Genomic DNA, 19,632 nt, shown 5'->3' with positions numbered 1-19,632 from the left:
CTCAAATTCGACACCGCCATGCTCCAAATCCGGGGTGAATCTGTCAACACAATTAGAACCGTGTCTCCGAATCCAGTCGCTCTATCCATTCCGAGCGCCTCGTTAAAATTTTGAGGAACCCCGAGCCGAGGAACAACCGCGTATCCGCGGGAAGATCCCATCGCAGTTGAGCGATTTTCGTTTGGCAGGGCGGGATAAGTTAATTACTGATAAAAGTTCGGGCTCGAAATGTTAATTAAGGTCAAGTCAAAGTGGAGGTAAACTCGCTAGAATGTCGGGCGAAATACCTGCAGCGATCGTCGCGGTGCCGCGCGGCCGCCCGGAACCGGTTCGGTTTTTTCCCTAAAAAATCGGTGCATTTGGAGGATCTCGATCTGGTTTCTATCGGGCGATTAAATTGATTCGGTTTTTATTTCCCCGGTATCGCAAGAGCCCGGCGGTTTTAGCCTCAGCCCCGATGTCCACGACACGCATACCACGGCCGTTCGCAAGTGTCTCTTCGGCAATGTTGCCGGATTTTATGTATTTGTCACCATCCACGAAAAATAGGACCACAGTCCACAGAGGCAATATCTGCCTTCCATAGGAAATGCGCAGTGACTCCATTCCAAATTTTGTATTTGTCTCTCACATATACAGCCCCATTGCAAGAACACCCAACATAAAAAAAGGGATGCTGATTTTACATTCTGGCTGTAAAAAAGTGTGCGAGAAATCACAAAACGCTGAATTAACCGCCATGGCAGTTAGTTTTACAACTAGACATTGCTGAAGTAACTGCTGTAGCGGTTAAAATAGCGTTTTGTGAGTTATCGCACACTTTTTTACATCCAGGATGTCAAATCAGCATTAATTTTTTTCGGTGTTTGCATGATACTTATTTTTTTCATTTTGAGTCCCTGATGGTAGATGAAAATTGACTCGAAAAAATTATGGATGAATATTTGTTAGTTTTCCACTAAAACATCATTTTGTCGAAAAAAATTGTAAAAATGTTGAATGGAGATACGAAATTTTTAGTTTAGACTGTAGATATGTGCAGCTGAGTGTTCTTTGTCGGAATGGGATGAAAATTAGACACGTGAGCGTAAAAAAGAAATAAAAATCTGTGTTGAGGTAAGAATATATTTTAGGATGCTTGATAAAAGGATTATTATAATATAATAATTAATGTGGTTTCAATTGGACGTATTTCTGCCAAACGGAACTACGCGCATTAAGACATGAGCCCTGAGATCCTTAAGAATATATGCGTTATGGCTCACGCCATAACGCACATAGTTCCGTTTGACAGCAACGTCTAATTTATAGGGAGAGAAAATAAAATGTCACGTGTGTTTTTCTCATAGATTAGTTATACCGGCTCCAACATAAACATATTTTCAGCACGTGCACAAGCGCAAAAATTGTATCGAAAATCGTACCCTCTCCCTCTCTTGCAATTAATAGGTTTTCTCCAAAATTTACCTCGGTCTAAAGAAACAGACCTAAAATAATTATGAACCGTAAAGTAAATAATTGAAAAATTTAATTAATTAGCATATTTTAAGCAAAAAAAATTGAAAAAATAAAAATAAAAATACCACGCATATCTTAGTTACGGATGAATTTTACCGGCGCCAACACACATCAAAAATTCCAACATGTGCACGTGCTTTATAAACTGAGGTGCTTCCGGAAGGTTAAAAGACAAAAAATCCCGAGAAAAAAATAAAAACTTGCACCGATGATAATAAAAAATGCGAGCAAGTAAACGAAATGTACGTATAAAAAATGAATGAAAGGTGAAACTATGATTTTTTTGGCTCTTGATTTTTTTCTTCGTTTTTTCAAACGGATTCTATCGTATGCACATAGCGCCGTTAATGAGCACCTAGAAATGCTATTGGTCCCGGTGTTGGCCGTAAAATAGACCAGCGGATCCGTCGAAAACCAGTTATGGCCCGTAGAAAATGAATTATTTCTGTATTGTTTCCTACGTTCATTCCGAAGTTTTTCATATCATCCGCTGGGTAGGGTCCGTGTGACGAAAAAACCGAACCACGCAGAGCTGAGAAAAGATCGTCCGTAATGAAACACAATCGCATCTCCTGAAAGAAAAGAAACCTAATGAAGAAGCGCCTAAACAAAAAAGAGATGAAAAAATTAACGGATGAAATGGTACCTGGAGCAAAAAATAATTAAAAATGTTAATGCTGAGTGGAGCTATCAGTGCCGAGGGATGGCGCACTGGTTTCACCCCTTCGCGTCTGAGATAAAAAGATGTTCCTAATTAATATGCAGCTGTAAAAATTAAAACAAATTCAATAGGGCTGTATTATGCAAATAACCCCATCTCGGGGGTCAGAACAATTAAATACGTGTGAGAAGCAGTTGTTGATTTTTTTCGTCTTCTCAGGAAAGGGATGAAAAAAGTGCGATTATTACGAAGACATCTCTTCCATTGCAAAGGTGGAATTTTTTTCGGCGCTGATTTTTTACGCGACCTTTTATACGATTTTTTTAGCGAACTTTTTTTGTCGGGATTTTTTATTTTTGTTTTTGTTTTTTACGTGCCTATATTTTTATACTCACCGGCACGGCCAGTCAAAAGAACTATGTCTAAGGGTCCATGCAGGCTTTTGGGATTGTTTTGTACATGCATGAACCCATTCGGGTGACCCGTCTTTTTTTCTGCCAAATGCTTACGCGACATTGCAACTCAAATGCCTTCACGCTAACAAATCTGAGTTCTGACTCCCATAAATATGGAATTTATTCAGAGCAGATGTTCGCGCATTTAGGTGAATGTGTCTTTTAAATAATTTTGTAACGAAATAAAAGGACGCTGAAATGTCAACCGCAAAGCAACTAAAGCAAACATGCTGCTCTGAAACAATGGCCAAACTCGTGTAGGTGCAAAGCTCTTCCCAGGCATCCTTTAAAATTTTGGTCAGAAATTCATTAGCATTCATAATAATGATCCTGTAAAAAGCTCAAATCGTGAGATGCATTTTCGACGACTGAAACGTAAAAAAATATGCCTCGATGGACCACAATCTATTAAGAGACAAGAGAAAACACAGCTTCCGAACGCGAAAAAATTAGGGAAAGACTACAAAATTTATGCCACACAGGAGATACATTATGATGATTTTACATAATATAATCCTAGCTGATTTTGGCGCTAGAAAGAAGTGTAGTTGCACTAGGCCGATTTTGGTTAAGTCAGCCAGAAATTTACAGCCACTTTCTTGGCTGGCATCAAAATCATCAAAAAATATAGTTGAAATTATAAATTTGAAGTTAAAGTTAGAATGATTATGCACTTAAGGTGAATTTCTAAGTGGAGTATATGCAAGCATCAAAAAATCTACAAAAATTTACTGAAATACTTGTTTCTTTGTAATCTGTGAAAAATGGATCTGTCACGCCTAGCAGCAGATTTCAGCTGTTTATTTCCAAAAGTTCTCATCCTGAAAACCCAAATTAAATCTGAAAGTACCCGAACGCAAAAATTAACATTTAAGTTCAACCAATCTTATGCAAATTTTTGCGTTTGGATACTTGCAAGTTGCAACTTTATAAAATGATTTACAATATTTTATCGAAAGAAACAGCTGTTTTGTGCTTCTACGCGTGGATGATCCATTTTTGCGCAAAATTTAAAATGAAACCAGTATTCTTAGTAAAGTTGATTCGATATTTCGATGCTTGCCAACTACCGGTCGAGAAGCACCCTTAAACTCCCATCCCCAAGACTCACCTATACATTCCTACCAAATATCGAATGATACGTTTTCGTGTGAATCCTGCGTATGCACAGACCTAGCCGAAAGAAAACCACAGCAAAACTCGAGAATACATTAGCACGTGTATGTTTGTTTAAGAGAGAACAGAGCTTTGTGTGTGAATAAATAAGGCTTGAGGACCGCAGCTCCTAAGTTAGGCGCCGAATTCTCGAAACGTCTCCAGCGCCTTTACGCTACGGTATGTTCCCGATTCTGATGGTAATTCTAATCTTGAGTTTGGTCACGTCCGAAGTTTTCGGAAGGATTTGAATATCCATTGAAAGGAATCATTTATTTACTATAAGTAAGATCATAATATATTGTTGCACCCTTTCGGGTGTGGCGGCGGCGCGGCGGCGGCGCGAAGCTAGAGTGTAAGATATATGCTGCGGTTTTCGCCTTTGAAGCCGGGCTAAGTGTAGTTAATGTAGTATGCAAATCCAGGCCCGGATCACGAAATCACGATAATCTTATGTGATGCCTTTGTTTATTTGGGGTGTTTAATTCCACTCCTATGTCAGGTCCGCATGTACCTGTCCTGAACGCTTCCGCATCCTCGTTTAAGAAGGTTACGTATGCAAATCACCTCGGCATTCATTTTCATAAAAGGATGGCTTTTTTTCATCCGCCTTCGGATGTGTGTATGTTTTTACTAATAGTTTCCCCCCTCGGGCCCGGGTCCAAAGGGTTGGAGCATGGGAGTTTTTTCGTTTTGTTTTTGTCCTTCCTTGGAGTAGTCTTCTTTTCTCTCAGGGTGGACTTTTTTTTGTCTTAGCTCCAAACGTGCGGATTAGCGGAGCTTCCTATCTTCCCTCCTCTCTCTCTCTCCCTCTATTGTGTCATCCGCTTCATCTTCGCGACCTTCTTTGCATACGCACTTATCTGTGAGAATAAAACCGGGCCTCGGGCTTTTTTTCATTACTCAACCAACTTCTTGATTTTTTTTCCGGCTCTTTTTTCGCCCTTGCCTCGAACTTTTGCCGGTTTTTTATGCCTCTGACCGTTAGTGATCGTTGCACTAAAAACGGCCGGAGTTTTTTTTCTTACCCCTTGCCATTTCGGTTACGTGTCGTTTAAGGCCGAAAAATTTAGGCCGTGAAATCCTTTGCAGGAAAATATTCAATTGTCACCGAAGCGATTCTTTTGACGGTTTGATAGAATGAATGCGTTTATTTCGATGGATTCTGTTACGGTTTTTTGTTTTTCGATTACTAATTGCTCCCACTGATACTGTTAATAGTGCTCACATTCAATGTGATAATATAGGTATCATATATATGTTACGACATACAAAATGAAACCACTATTCTTAGATACCTACACCTAATAAAGTCACGTGAAAAAATGCCAGACCAATCAGAGTAGGACTTCAGAGTCACACAAGAAAGTTAGTAAAATGTTAAGCCGCAGAATATGTGCCAGAAAGTTTGGAAAAAAAATACAGTAAATATAAATAAATTAACAAAGTCTTATTTTCCGTGCTGAGACTTTAACAATGAACACTAGAAAGAATTAGGTATGGATAACGATCTTATTCAACTCCATCATGCAATTTTGTAATAGTTATGATTTCTTGCTGACAGTAATCATAGCATCAGGCCAGGGATATAATTGATATCTTCGCCGATACAATTAATATCGAGGTATCCTTAAATTAGCAGCAATTTCTTGAAACTGGTTTATTATTAAAGAAAAATAAAACAGAGGAGGGGGAAAGTGACAATTTTTTTCTCCCGGCACAAAAAATCTAGATTTTGGGGCATATCTCCACCAACTAATCCGATCTGTTTGTAGATCATGGTTGATACGGAGAAAATGAATTTTAGTCAGGCTAAGGCATGTCATGACAATCAAAGATGCATGTAGCTGCTGCAGCTGAGTTGCAGCACACGACACGCATCACGCTCATCTGAACTGCAATTTTACCTCCTCGTGTCGACTCGAACACATCCTGACTCAAACGAGTTTTTCTCCCTCTCTCTCTCTGACAATTTATCCAGCAAATTATCTTCCACGTTCTTTCAGTAACAAGAACCTACACTATAAGTTCCAGCCATGATCACCTCAGCTATATTTTGAGAAATTCTGTTGCTAATGCCGCTGCAACCCTTACAACTCGCTGCAGGTAGAATAACAATCCCCGGCCCGCTCATGCCTTGAATTTGGACTCTTGTTTGCAATTGGGGACTGCCATTCCCGGTTTAGTTTAGAAACAAAGTATGTGCCATTGGTTTTTGTATGTACATAAGTGTTCTTCCGGATGAGCCAGAAATTTTAGCTCCCAATTGCAAAATGAAGTCCATTCTGTGTAAACTGAGAAAGATCCTTGCGTTATTCCTACCGAGCAACCGTAAATTCAGAGACAAGATACAAAGGGAGGGAAAGAAAAAATCTGTTCCTTTTTTCGAATTGTCTCTAACAGAAAGTAACTAGCATTTCTCTCTCGTTCTTCTACACTGTCAGTTTAATAAGGAAAAGAAAAAAAAATAGGATACTAGGTCAAGAAAAATGCACACGTGATCCAAAAAGACAATTTAAAAAAAAAAAAAAAAATTCGGCGGTAACACTCGATTCAGCAGACAGCAAAACAAACAGCACGTGCAAATCGGCAAATTTAATCTACAAATAAGGTGTTTTTTCAGTTTTTAGTTTAAATAACTAGAATTATGGTTCGTCAAAACCGATCAATTATCTTTGTTCTTGATAAATGTGCGCTCAATCAACCAAATGCTCTCTGTCATTGCCTTGTTATTTGTTCATCCTTGATTTTTTTCCTGTTTCAAGTACGCGTGATTAGATTCAAGAATTTATTCAGGATTTTTTTCAGTCATTAAAAAAGCACTATTTACCCAATCATTCGCACATTAATAGTCGTTCCATCTTTTCTGCGATTCTTTTGAAGGCTGCATATCAACACTTGTGTTTTTTTTTCCCACGGAAGCCTTTGATAATAATTCAAAAAGTGCTAACGATTCTACGAAGATACCTGAATTTGAATTTTTTTTCTTTTTTCTTTTTTTTAAGTTGATTTTTTATGCGGGAACTGGAATCTATCTCAATTGAGTGGCAGGTAAACTTTACTTTATTTACGAATGTAATTGAAAAAGATATTCTTTAATTTTTTAAGTTACTTTAAAAACTGGTTCGTTATTGACGTCGCTCAATACTTTTCTTTCTCATCGGTTTTTTTTTTTTTTTTTTTTTCAATATTTGAAGAATAGTTTCCAGGATTTGTTCTCAAAAATCAATAAAACTGATTGGATAACCTTGCCTCAAAAATTAAAAAAGGACCTTCACTGTCATCCGCGAAATGTTGACCAAAAATCCTCGGCAATCGTTAAATGTTAAACCTCAGCCCCGAGCATTAGTTTTTATGTTCAAACATCCTCTAGAAAAAATTAAATTCTTTCAGTTACTTACGCTAAAAAGCTATGATGAAGTAACAGATTCAAAACCTCACGTAATGGGTAATATGTTAACATTCTTGGATCCGCCGCAACATGATATTTTTCCAAGCCCTAATAAAAGGTGTAGGAATTATGACTTGCATTCAATTTTTTCAGTTTTATAAGCTTGTTATCTCTCCATTTACTTTTCAAATCGATCGATTAAAAAATTTACCTTGTCCAAAAAAAAAGGTGACAGCCGATTAGTGATTTTATCGCAGTTCAACTGCCTTATTTAACTACAATCATCACCATGTACACGCATCATGATATCACTATTTAATGGGCATTCTAAACTTTGAACCTACATTGCATTGTAAAAAATTCCCTCGCCATGAACAAATTAATTATGACCTCTGAAGTCAACACTAAAAAATGCATAAAAATCCTTTGTTCCAGTTCAACCATTTTTGCCTCATTTTGGCCCCAGGATCTCTTCTATGCTCATCTGTATAAAAGATCAAGCAGTTATTGGTAGGATATGAATGATAGTAGAAATAAAATAATATTGAGAAAAATGCCTTAAGCATATGCTTCGTTTCCTGGGAGCCTTTTGCTCGGTGAAATCCCATTTTTCCTATCGCTCAATCAGCCTTCACGCTCTTGCTTCGCCGTGTGAGGTAAAAACCGCCTATCAGCCTAGCTTCTGCGTTGAAGTTATGCGGTTTCTGTTCGGCAGGATGTCACAATGGACTTGGAGAGTAATTACATCATTATGCGCGGTATTAGAGTCAGATCATATGCACGCTGCAGTCGCGTCGATATTCGCTCTTCGATTGATGGCTATTGAGGTCATTGAGTATTTAAATGAATTCGTGAAAAAAGGAGCAAGGGGTAAGATTAATTGTCCCCGGGCCCAAAGATAAGAAGAGAGTGGAGAGTAGAAATAATATAAACAACTCGGTTTTGACGCTCCTCTCCGTTGCCAAATAGTGCCCAAAATTATTAATTTTTGTTGCAGAAAATAAATTTTCTATTCAAGCGTAGATGTAAGAAATGAAGTAAACATAAGAAGAAGGGACTCAAAATGTTTACAGTTAAAAGTTGTCTCGTTGAGCAACAAATTACCTCAAATTTGATGTAAATGCCCCAGACATGCCAAATTTGATGAACGATTCTAGAAACCAGTTTTACGATTAGAAAATATGGATGGTAGATAACTCTTCAATTTCTCCCCACGTCCCTTAGAGTTTGCGACGTGCTACACAGAAAAAAAACCACATTTGATCTAGAGTCCAGACTCTATAAAACATTGACAAGGAAAAGGACTCTTGATTCAATCAGATTTAAGCGTAAATCAAAAGGAAATCCGCTCAAATTAAGAGGCTTGGTTCTTGATTTAAGCTTAAATCTGATTGAATCAAGAGTATTTTTTCTTGTCGATGTCTTTAAGAGTCTGGACTCTAGATCCAATGTGTTTTTTTTCCAGTGTAGTTGTTGGCGCATTACGTTCCACGCCGGCGGCTATGTCAACCCATTTTGTCATGAATTAATTTCCGGTGTTGGATTCTGGGGTCACAAATCCATGCCGCAGTTTTCGTATAAACGTACAGTCCCAAATTTTTCCAACAGCGTTTTATAATTTTGGTAACGCATTTTTCAAAAAAAAGAAAACAGTCATTAAATTTTTTAAAAACAAAAAAATTGGATTGTTCGGAATCAGTAACACTATGCTATAGAGGGTTAACAAATTATGTTGGTCACTTTTTCTTAAAGCCTAGAGACACACGGCGATGAATCGTTGCGATTGAAAGACGGAAGCCAATGGAGAGCCTTAATTTCGATATATCGACGTCAATGGATCGAAATCAAGGCTCTCTATTGGCTTTCGTCTTTCAATCGCGGCGATTAATCGCCGTGTGTCTCTAGGCCTTCAGTGTTTAGTAGTTTTCCGACTTTCGCGCAAAAAATGGCGGATATCAAAAGGCCTCACTTTGCGCTCAAGTCGCCGAAGATACGAATATCTTTGCCCGATTCGGCAGCTGGCTGTCTGTCTGGGGTCTGTTGTGACAGATTCCTCCGCTAAATGACTCGATGGATCTGCATAATCATCAATCGGCGCTTATTTTACATATCCGTCGCGCCGCGCCGCCCCGTATAATAACAGCATCAATAAGTGACTCTTCTGGAGCGGCTGCCAGCACCCTTATGGGGTCCCCTGGGTCCCGCGAGGTTTCCTCCGATAATCGATATGCTCCAGTTTTCGGCGTGGGATACGCACTCTACGGCCGCCGGAAGACAAATTAATGATGGGATCTGACGGTTCCCAAAATTGATTTCGTTCCAAAATCCTCAAGATGATTCTTTCCGAAGTAAGAAGTAGCTGAAGTTTTTCTTTGTAGCATCAAGGTTAGGTTTCTCATGGGAGGCATTATCAATGAGAGAAGTGACTCGATTGGAGTAGAAAAATTCTAGAATTACCCTCCAATCAGAGATTTCGCCTGAGACAAGAGGAAAATATGTTTTTATCAAGTAAGAAAGATCACATGTATTAAGCAGAAACCTGATTGATTCAAATGACTTTACTCTTGATTCAAGCGGAAATCTTGAAGGCAAATGAAGGTCATTTTTTTGCTCCCTGTATAAAGACGGGTACATTTGAATCAGTGGCGTGGCGCCTTCAACTTGATGGATACAATTTGAGCGGCTCAGGAGTTGATACAGTTGTATCACGCATTTTAGTTTAGAGACGACAGACTTTCGTTTTAATCTTTGTGTTTTTAACGACCATCGCAGCGGAACGTCCAGTAAGGTTTACTTGATTCACCCCGCAGGAAAATAATTTGACATTGACGTTGGGATAAGGTGCAAAAGTTAGAATGTAATACCGTTTTACCGTTAATACCGAGTAGTGGCGTGGCGTGCTTTGCGATATATCGATTGGCCTGCTATTGGAACCAACGGAAAAGGATCGTTATACAGGGTGTTCGAAACGACCACTTTGATAATTGATTCTTTACCATAGATTGAAATGAGGAAATATCGGTATTCGATCATTCGCGCCTCGTCACTGATTTGAATCACAATTTTGGAAAACTTTGGCCATTCTCGAAATACAAGCATCATTATCATGTTTCATATTTTGCTCCAAAACTACATATTTTTAAAACTCGGGGTCGAGTCCTTTTTAATCGACACAATTCAATTTCTAAGCTTCCATTATTTTTTCGTCCGAAATCTTCAGAGACCGATGGAGGTTGGAAACACTCCACGAGGTTATCGCTAAAAGCTTCCACGAACAGAAGCAGGTTGAAACACGGTAGCAAGGATGCACCGCCCGAGGTGTAAACGCCGTTTACAAAAGGATATCAAACTGGAGACTCACGCACTAACAGACTTACATTTCGGTCATTAAATAGTTCGACAGCCTGGTCCTCGTAATGAAATCTCTCGTTCGTGCCCAGGTCAGTGAAAATACCTCCCGCGATCGGTCTCTACGAATTCTCACCACTGTTGCCGCTTATTTATCCTCTAATTTTTAAGTAAATACCCTGACTAAAATAGGAATTCACCATAAATTAAGTGAATTTAATATGGTTAACTGCATAGCTTTGATATTACTGACAAATATTCAGGAATGACTATGTACAATCTTTATTTCACATAGACTTCTGTACTTGAGTCGTAGACAATGCGATGCATATTCCCTCAAGTAGATATCTATTTTGGCTTTCAGGACGCTATCTTGCCTACATCGCAAAATGCAGGCGCATCGAGGGAAATATGATGTGCATTGGTTTCACACCCCCTATTATTTCGTGTCGATTTAGACCTGCCTATTTGTTTATTGAGAGATGCCGGTCCTCCTTGTCGGTGGTTTTACGTTACCACCGCGTATGGATGTGCCAATCGTTGCTCGTCGTAATAAGGACGTATCTCAATTTTCACGTGAGCCCAGTTCTCCGTATAACTCAGTGCTTTTTAGGGCTCATGTGCAAATGGAGCTACGCCATTACGCTAGACAAGGTCGTTTCGAAGCAAATGGTTATTTTCTTTCCCGACCAATTTTGGTTCCTTCTTCCGTATTGTAGACAAATTTAATATTGTTCCAAAAGTGAGCCAGAAATGATAGATTCCAATTGCAACATGTAGTTTTAAATGCTCTTCTAGGGTATTTAATAATAAAAAACGAACGAAAAACACAAAATTACTTTTATTTTGGGAGAATTGAATCGTCTAACAATAAGGCTAAATCTGACTTTTCTGAGGTTCCTTGGCCAATTGCTAGCAGGGTCTTACTTTTAAGTATCTTATAACCAACTTAACTTGGATTGTTCGGACTTGTTGAATATTTTCGATCCAACGTGTACACCCTGCCCATGCTCCCGCATCCACCCTCATTGTTCATCAAACACAAATAAAATCAAAATTCCGGGTTTGCGCTTTTCGCATACTTCGCGTCGCTGCCAAATCCCCAAGAAAACGATTTTCCGACCGTTTCTTAACATTCCGACGTAATTCCTCGTTGTGACGGCAACATCAGCCCGCTAATTTAACGACGTCATCGATTCGATCCGATTTATTACCGAATCGTCGGAGGCGACTGCCAACTTAACAAATTACATCACAGCAAAGGCCCAATAAAAACAAAAGTGAGCGAGCGGACACACAAATGCACTAAAATTCGGCTCGCGTCGAAAACTTTCGGGCCGATAAGGAAAGCAATTAATGACTCTGTTGTCAGACTTGAGCTTTTTCGACACACCTGGTTCCGACACGAACGGAACAGTCAAGTTTGATGGAGTGGAGATATCTTAGCAAATTTCATTGAAATCAACTTGAAACTTGATTTCGACGGCTAAAGTCGCAAAATCGTATCTTTCCGGCCGAGGTATCACAAGCGCCATGCGATCTCTTAAAATTTTCGCTGCCATTTTATTTTTTTATAGAAAAATTTTTCAACGAAGCTGTCCGAAAATTTCATTGAATTTTCTTCGTGCTGCCGATAAAACGGATTCAACCAACAATTTCTGTAGGAAAGTAAGATGGTGACGGACATTGTTTCAAGGATCAATTCTGTGGGCAAAAATATGATTTTTTGCTGTGACTCATGACTTTCTTTGGTTTTGTTTTGCCAGATTTAGAGAGCTTCCCCCATTTATCTAGTTTTTACTCTTTTCTTGGTGGACATCAATCTTAAAACCACGAAAGGTTTGCAGATTTAAAAAATCTAAAGGATTGATCCGTAAAATATTTGCATCATTATTGGGCCTCCCTACATTGGGCTTGTAGCTGAAGAGGGAATGGTCCTCTAAAGTGCTAGAACATTAACACCTTAATGCGTACGTTATCTCGAAAATGCAAGTTTTAAATCTACCTTATCAGCGAGTGGTTGAAATTGCACGTTGATTAGTCGATTACACTGCCCCTTAATCATTGAAAAGATGAAAAAAACCAAAGTTCACTTGTATGAAACTGTATACTAAAAAAATGTCCGTGTTCAACGGAAGGACTACCGCAACGCGAGTTTTTCTTGATAGGTTTTCAAGTGCCGCGGAGCAATGCAAGTCAGAAATTCTTGCTAAACCAACATGGGTACGTACATAATTTTACTTCCGAAAAAAACTGTTTTTCTCCTTTTATACTTAGGTTCTTCGTTTCTTCAATTCAAGGTTTCAAAAGGTGACTGTTCAGACAGGGGTATGGTCAAGTAGGCTGAAAGTGTGGGTGGATCATCCATACCTCTAGCTGGTGCCCTCACAGTCAGCATGAGTGTGGTTGGCTTAACTATGTCGCTGGCTGGTGCCTTAACACTTCTAGCTAGTACAACTACTCTTATGGCTGGCCCCAAAATCAGCTGAAAATATAATTGAGATTGTGATACTTTTTTTTCCAGCTTGTTTGGTAATGTTTTGGGAATTTCTCGTAATTTTTGGTAGTTTCCAGTTAATATCGTGGTAAACCAATTTGAAATATTTTTATCAGGAGCCTGTTGTAGTGAAAGGAACGAATTTTCTGCGTGTTAGGCTACTTGTTCCCAAAGGCATCGATTTCGCGTTACCTTTCGCGGAAGACGCGCACCGTTTAAAGGCTTCGGGTTTCCTATCACGTAGCAATACATATTTAGATGCAAAGCATCTTATTCCACCACCTCATTAATTCGCGACAGCTACTCAGCATATAATTTCCGTTTCCTCCTCGAAAAAATGATGCGTGAAAAAAGCGGAGAAAAAATCGCGTCGGACCATGCATTTGCATCTATGTTAATCGAACTTTTGAGGAATTTCAACGGGTCTCGAAGGGTTGGTCCTGAGCGTCGCGGGCCGGCACCCTGCGGCGAAGATTTCGGCAGCGCTTTTAAATTACAGGGAGACCAACGTAATCCTGTTTGAGTTTTGTTTCCTTTATATTTGTCAACTCATTGATCAGCGAGCAGGTATACCCACGCCCGTTGGTTGGAGAGGAGCCGCCGGCAATTTTTTGATCATTTTTCCTCTGTTTCTTTGCCTGTCTAGCACTTGCTCTCTCATTCGTGCGCTTTTAAGATTGTGTAAAAAACAGATCGCGCTTAATTAGTTCATTCTGAATATGATTATCAGCATCTTTCACTCCGCTTTCGTGGTCTCTCTCTCTCTCCCCCCCCTCCTCCTCTTCGCATGAGTGTAAGGAGCTTTTGTAGACGCTCTTTTTCCCTCTTTTGCTGTTATTTAGTTTGTTACTAATGCACTCTTTCATTAGCATATCAATGGTTTCAGTTAGAAAATACTTACGTGAAAGGAGGCTGTCAACAGTGTACATGCTTCAAGACATTTTATTTATTTATTTTTTCAAGGCAGGAACCAAGATTTAAAACACTTAAAATAGAATTTTGACATTTTGTGTAGTAGTCCCTCCCCCCTCTCCATAAAAAAATTCAAAAATTTAAGCGTACACGAAGCAGCTTTGCGTTGAGAATGACCGAAGTAATAGCCAAGAGGGAGGTGCCGGTTGGCATCAAATAGAAACTATATCATAATTTTGTATGAAATACAAATTATAACATATATTGTAAATAGATAGGACCAAGGAGCTTATACACGAAGAGAAACAAATAAGGAAGAATGCAAAATAAAACAAAAGTTTTAAAGAGAATAATTTGATGGTAAATAAACGAGAAAATGGAGTTAAGCACGTGTCAAAGACATTCAGTAATTTTGATCCTTTCTTCAACATTCAGTGACTTCTTAAAATCACCATTCTTACTTGTTTTCAAAACTATCTCGCTGAGCATTATTTTAATTAATTTTTATCAAGCGATTTGTATCGCTCTCAAAGATAACCATAATTATTACAAGTTCGACTTGGTGTCTTTGATTAAAGTTGCCGCTAGCAATTAGGAGCATTCTAGGTCCCCGAACGAAAGTGATAATCTTTGAAATTGGCCAAATTCTCTACGTGAGAGTTGAACCGTTCCACCGGTTTCAGTTGCGTTTCCTCAATCACGGAATGGATGTGATTAACAGCCAGGACATGTTGAAATAAGATTACATTGGCTGTTTGGAACCGCAGCCTCACATAAACCCTCTTTGGTTGATCTATTTCTCCTTTAAAAGCACCTGTAGACGGACTCAAAATGCTTACTGACGTCTGGACGTCCGGCCTTTATATCTAACAAAGTCTGCTAAAGTCATTATCACTGTTCCTACGGAAACATCGCGCTTTAGCGTGAAAAGTGGTTGGACGTAAGGCTGAAGTATGAATATCTAAGAAAAATTGTGCTATTTTTAAAAATCGAGGATAGCTTGTGCTCCCACACTCTGCTCTCAATCCACCTATTGTCAAACGCTGTGTTGAGCGCAAAATATGTAGTACAATAAATGCGCCTTGTAAGTAGCTCAAATTGCATGGCTAATGCATTGAAGGAAAAATTGGCTTCCACTTTTCTCACGTGTTCACATGTATAGTGACGTAGATATGTGGTAACGTATTAAAAAAAAAATTATAAAGCTAAGCAAATGTTTTCAAATTCCAGTTGTGAAACGTATGTATCTTTGTGATAGTACAGTGGCGATTTTTTTTTTTTTTTTTTTTTTAATGTGCGTTCGTATACATTTTTAACACAATTCTCAATATTCGATCGCGTCTTTTACACCATCGTTGTATTTATTAAAAATTATGCATCCACTTCGAATCCGATTGAAAATTTGAAAAAAAAGAGAACTAACCGCTTTCAAATGATAATACCGCCATCTGCTTGCTTTATCACCCTTCCGTTCTGACCTTCAATAAAATACTATCAGGCAAGAACATCAATTTCTCCGGCAAGCTCAAGTTTTTTCCCTCTCTCCATCTATATCTACTTGTTCCCCCATGTCTTTTGTTCTTTTACATTCATATTATTATTTCATATTTTCCCAACTTCTTTCACCGCGGTCCAATCGTCCCACGCATCTGAATATTTCCCACCGCGCAGACGCTCAAATCACCTGCAACTTTCGATTTTGAGAAACGGTAGTCGGTGGAATCACTTAACTCGGCCATCGATAAAAAATCACAACAAAAAGCACCCCGAAGAACAAACAATTATTCAAATGGGAAGGGTTGAGGGATGCAGCGGGCGGTCGGGAACACCTGACTACCGGAACGGCTTCGCTTTCCGCCGGCCGCGGGGGTGGGTCCCGAACTAGGGTGAGAAAGTGATATCGAAATTAATTATCGACAACTTTCCTTGGGGTTGACCCCGGCTTGAACCCCGATCCAGTGGTTCCCACCGCGGTATCATCGCAAGAACCGCGCATCCAAACGCTGCCGCTTTGCCAAATTTCATCTAAAAATTGTTATTTTAGAGAAAAATTATGAAAATTTTTCTTTGAGATTTTCAGGTATTTTCGGATAATTCTGGTCTGACAGGCGTCGGTATTTTTGACCCGAGTCTTCACTGGGAAAAAAAAAAAAAAAAAAAAAAAAAAAACTTGGATCTAGAGTCCAGACTCTTAAGAACCTCGACAAGAAAAAGTACTCTCGATTCAATCAGAATCTAGCTTAAATCAAGGACCAAGCCTCTTAACATAGGCGGATTTCGTTTTGATTCGAGCAAAAATCCGATTGAATCAAGAGTATTTTTTCTTGTCAATGTTTTCAAGAGTCTGGACTTTAGATCCAATGTGTTTTTTTCCAGTGACTGGTAAACGAAGGCGAAGAAAAAAAGGGTAGGGAGAAGACAAAGAATAAGACGAGGGAGAAGAAAATGTTGCTAAGACTGTGCAACTTCTTTTGTCCTGGAAGGAAAATCTGATCACCTGTAAACGGTTTCTATTCCACACCCCAAAAACTGAAAATTTTAGACAACAATTACCATGTTAATTTCATATTTTTGCATTATTTCAGTGGTGTTATTGCGAAGGACGAAGTTGCACAATCTTAGCAAACATCGCAATGCTCTTGGTTCTTTTTGCAAAATGCAATCAAAATGTTTGTACGACATTTTTCTGTAGCGCGACGGAACATGGCGTTACGTGGTTTTGACTCAACTCTCGGACCAGACGCAAGGTGCGGCGCATCATCAGACGAGAGATTAGTCCGGATTGTTTTTATTTACGAGTAACAATCATCGGGGATGAGTCTCAACCCCTTCCCAGCGACAAATTGGGTCATTTTTTTCTTGTCGATAATAGACGCAACCCCTTCTCGATCCAGATCCGAGGCGAGGAAGAATAGCCATTATCAGATTACAATAGAAAAGCAATCATTGAATCAGAGCGCGCGCAGGTCGGTCTCGATACCTGCACCGATGTCTCATTATCCCGCCACCAAATCGCCATGAAAATTCGTCCGAAACCCCGCATTTTCTACGTTTAAAAGACTGATTCTTCTGTAACTTTGGCAACCTAGGCTGGATTTCCTGCATTATAGCGTTGATTCTTGACTTCACTTGATTCCTTGTTTGTTTAGCAGAGTGTTGGATACCCCGAAAGTAGGCTCCTTATACAATGCTGATTAAGTCCCGTTATTATCAGCTCATTCGGGTTTTTGTCTCATTTACAGCATCATTTGGAGATGAGAATGTTATAACCATTCGACGGAAAACCTTATAATATTAAAGGCGATCGACTTCACCGTGGGAGAGTTTCATGATTTTTAAAAAAAGAGCACAGTGGTTCAATTTTGTGTTGAACATATTTAGACGAAGTTGGTACCATGTAGAAACTATGTTGATACCATGATGTTGGCGTCAATATGGTACCATGTTTCAATCTCCAATATGGTGCAAACATGAGAACAACATGATCATAACATCATTTTGATACTGTTATTTTTTTAAGTAACGAAATAGCCCTACCTATACAAAAGTATATTTGCAAACTCGAAAAGATGAAAGGCAGTGTTTATTAAAAACATTCCCTCTGTATATCTATTTAAATATATTAAAGTACTGATTTATTAGTACATCACTTAAATAGTGTTAGAGGAGAGTGATCTAGAAGTCATTTTATAGAAATTCACAGGAGCTGACAATGACATTAAAGAAAACACTTGGAGGGATACAGCTAAAATCTAATGTAAAATATTAGGGTGTACTTCAAAGTCTGATTTTAAAAATGTAGTGAATTTTATCATCATAGAGACAGAAGTCATCAAGAGAAGCAAGATTACCGAAAAAATCAACCCGGTCATGCTGTACAGAACTGATGAAGAGGACACATGCCCGACTTGACCGACTTAGTGCATTGTCCTGATTGGCCCATGAGCCATTGAACATGAGTTGACCCTCCACGAACTTCAAAAGGAACAAAAAAGCTCTGCAATTGATGATGTCATAAAGCCCAGCTATTTGAAAAACTTCACAGTTAAATTTTTTGCGTCGAGTGTAGGTGGTTAGGTTGGAAAAAATACAGCGAAGAGTTCATTGCATTCAAAGGTGAATAACACAGTTGAACCCTTTAAGGAGGAAATTGATCAAACCGCTTTAATCCACCGTGCTTTTTCAAAGATTTTTTATCACTTTAAAATAAAAAGCGTTTTCTTAAACTTTTCTTGCTCGCACCTTGCAGTCTCATTTTTTGTGCACCCCCGTAAAATTACGGAAAAAGTAAACACACGTCGAGAAAAAAACGCGCGAGGAGGAAATTCACCCTCGAAATTGGTCTAGTTCATTAACAGTACGGACACAAAAAAATATTGTTTTTTTTCTCCCTCGTAACTAAGACGTTTTTTTAAGGGGCCATTTAACTTTTTGTTGTCCGAAGCTAAATACACGTGGGATTGTTTGACTTTGCATCTGGTTGGAAGGTGGCGCATGCAGCGGCCCATTTTTTTCTCTAATTTTTTTATCCGTTTGACTTTTTTTGGGCAGCAAGTAGGTATCCCGAACGGACTCACCACTCAGAACAGGTGCGAGATTGATTTAACCCAAGTGCTATTAATTTTGAATGAGGTCAAGGCGCAAACGACAATCTCTTCATGTATAACCATTAAAAAGGCATAAGAGTTTCATAAGTTAATAAAAGTAGGCAGCTCCGCGGTCTGTAATAATTTGACAGCGGATCAAACTATTACATGCAAATTAGATTGTGGTCATTGCCCAACAGTCTATGAGTTGTTGTCGTGGTTAGTGGACTGATATTCGGATTCTCGATTCTACTCCACATCGAGAAAACCGCGACTCACGTAGAGTATCGTTAATCATTATTACTGCTGTCGGTGGTTTACATGAATTTTAGTGCCTGTGCCGGACATTGGTATTACGCTTATAAATTCGCTTCGATCCTACTGGTAGTCGCATGTAACGATTCTTTTAAGTTGGTAATGCCGCTTCCTGTGTGTTTAAAACCATAATGAATAGTCGATTTCCTGCAGTTGCGATAGCCTGCCTTGATTAAAATCGATTGTTTCAGATTCATTTCAAGGCTATTTCAAAACAAATATTTCAGGGTTGTGCAGAAATAGTGCGTTTACACTGGCAAATCACACACTGGAAAAGAGAGTCTCTTGGACCCAGAGTCCATACTCTGAAAAAATTTGACATAAAAATATATCTTTATTCAACCAAAGGTTTGCTTCCGCTTAAATTAAGAGGATATTCTCAATTCAAGCAAAAATCCGACCGAATAAAGGGTATTTTTTTTCTTTTCAAATGTTTGAAGAGTCTTGACTCTAAATCTGGGCGATTGTGTTTCCGATTAATGTTACCGTGTTGAGTCAAAAAAAGAGAGAAAAAAACACGCGTATTTTAAACAATCCCAGCATTTGTAAAGTGGACTGAAATTATTTGTTGACTGTTTCTACAGCAGAAGAGCCAACACACACAAGATAATTTCAAAATCACTCTATTTATATGTGAAATTAATTGTCATAATTTTTTAGCATCAACAACAGAAAATAAAAATAAAAGGCTCTCGGCGAAGGGTGACTCAAGACCGAAAAAAGATCCCCATTAAGTAGTTATTCATTTACCCTTCATCCACCCCGTCGCCGAGGTAGCACGAAGGTGTTGAGAA

The 19,632-nt window shown here is 38.9% G+C and overlaps 1 protein-coding gene across 6 annotated transcripts in view; it reads left to right on the top strand.

Annotated features, from left to right (window-relative positions):
* The window catches only part of LOC109031550 (zinc finger protein rotund), a 291,268-nt gene that overhangs the window by 119,971 nt on the left and 151,665 nt on the right, over positions 1-19,632 (top strand). Inside the window, exon 1 of one of the 6 annotated variants that reach the window (XM_072299816.1) lies at positions 12,620-12,751. The exons of the other annotated variants lie outside the window; for them this stretch is intronic. Coding sequence (XP_072155917.1) covers positions 12,626-12,751 — 126 coding nt within the window. The 5' untranslated portion in view covers positions 12,620-12,625. Of the gene's footprint in view, positions 1-12,619; positions 12,752-19,632 lie in introns of those variants that run through there. 6 annotated transcript variants of the gene reach the window in all.

The sequence above is a fragment of the Bemisia tabaci genome, chromosome 4 (genome assembly GCF_918797505.1).
Source record: "Bemisia tabaci chromosome 4, PGI_BMITA_v3".
In the NCBI taxonomy this organism is placed as follows: domain Eukaryota; kingdom Metazoa; phylum Arthropoda; class Insecta; order Hemiptera; family Aleyrodidae; genus Bemisia; species Bemisia tabaci.
Note: the sequence above shows the minus strand (reverse complement) of the source record. Positions and strands in the feature narration are given on the sequence as shown.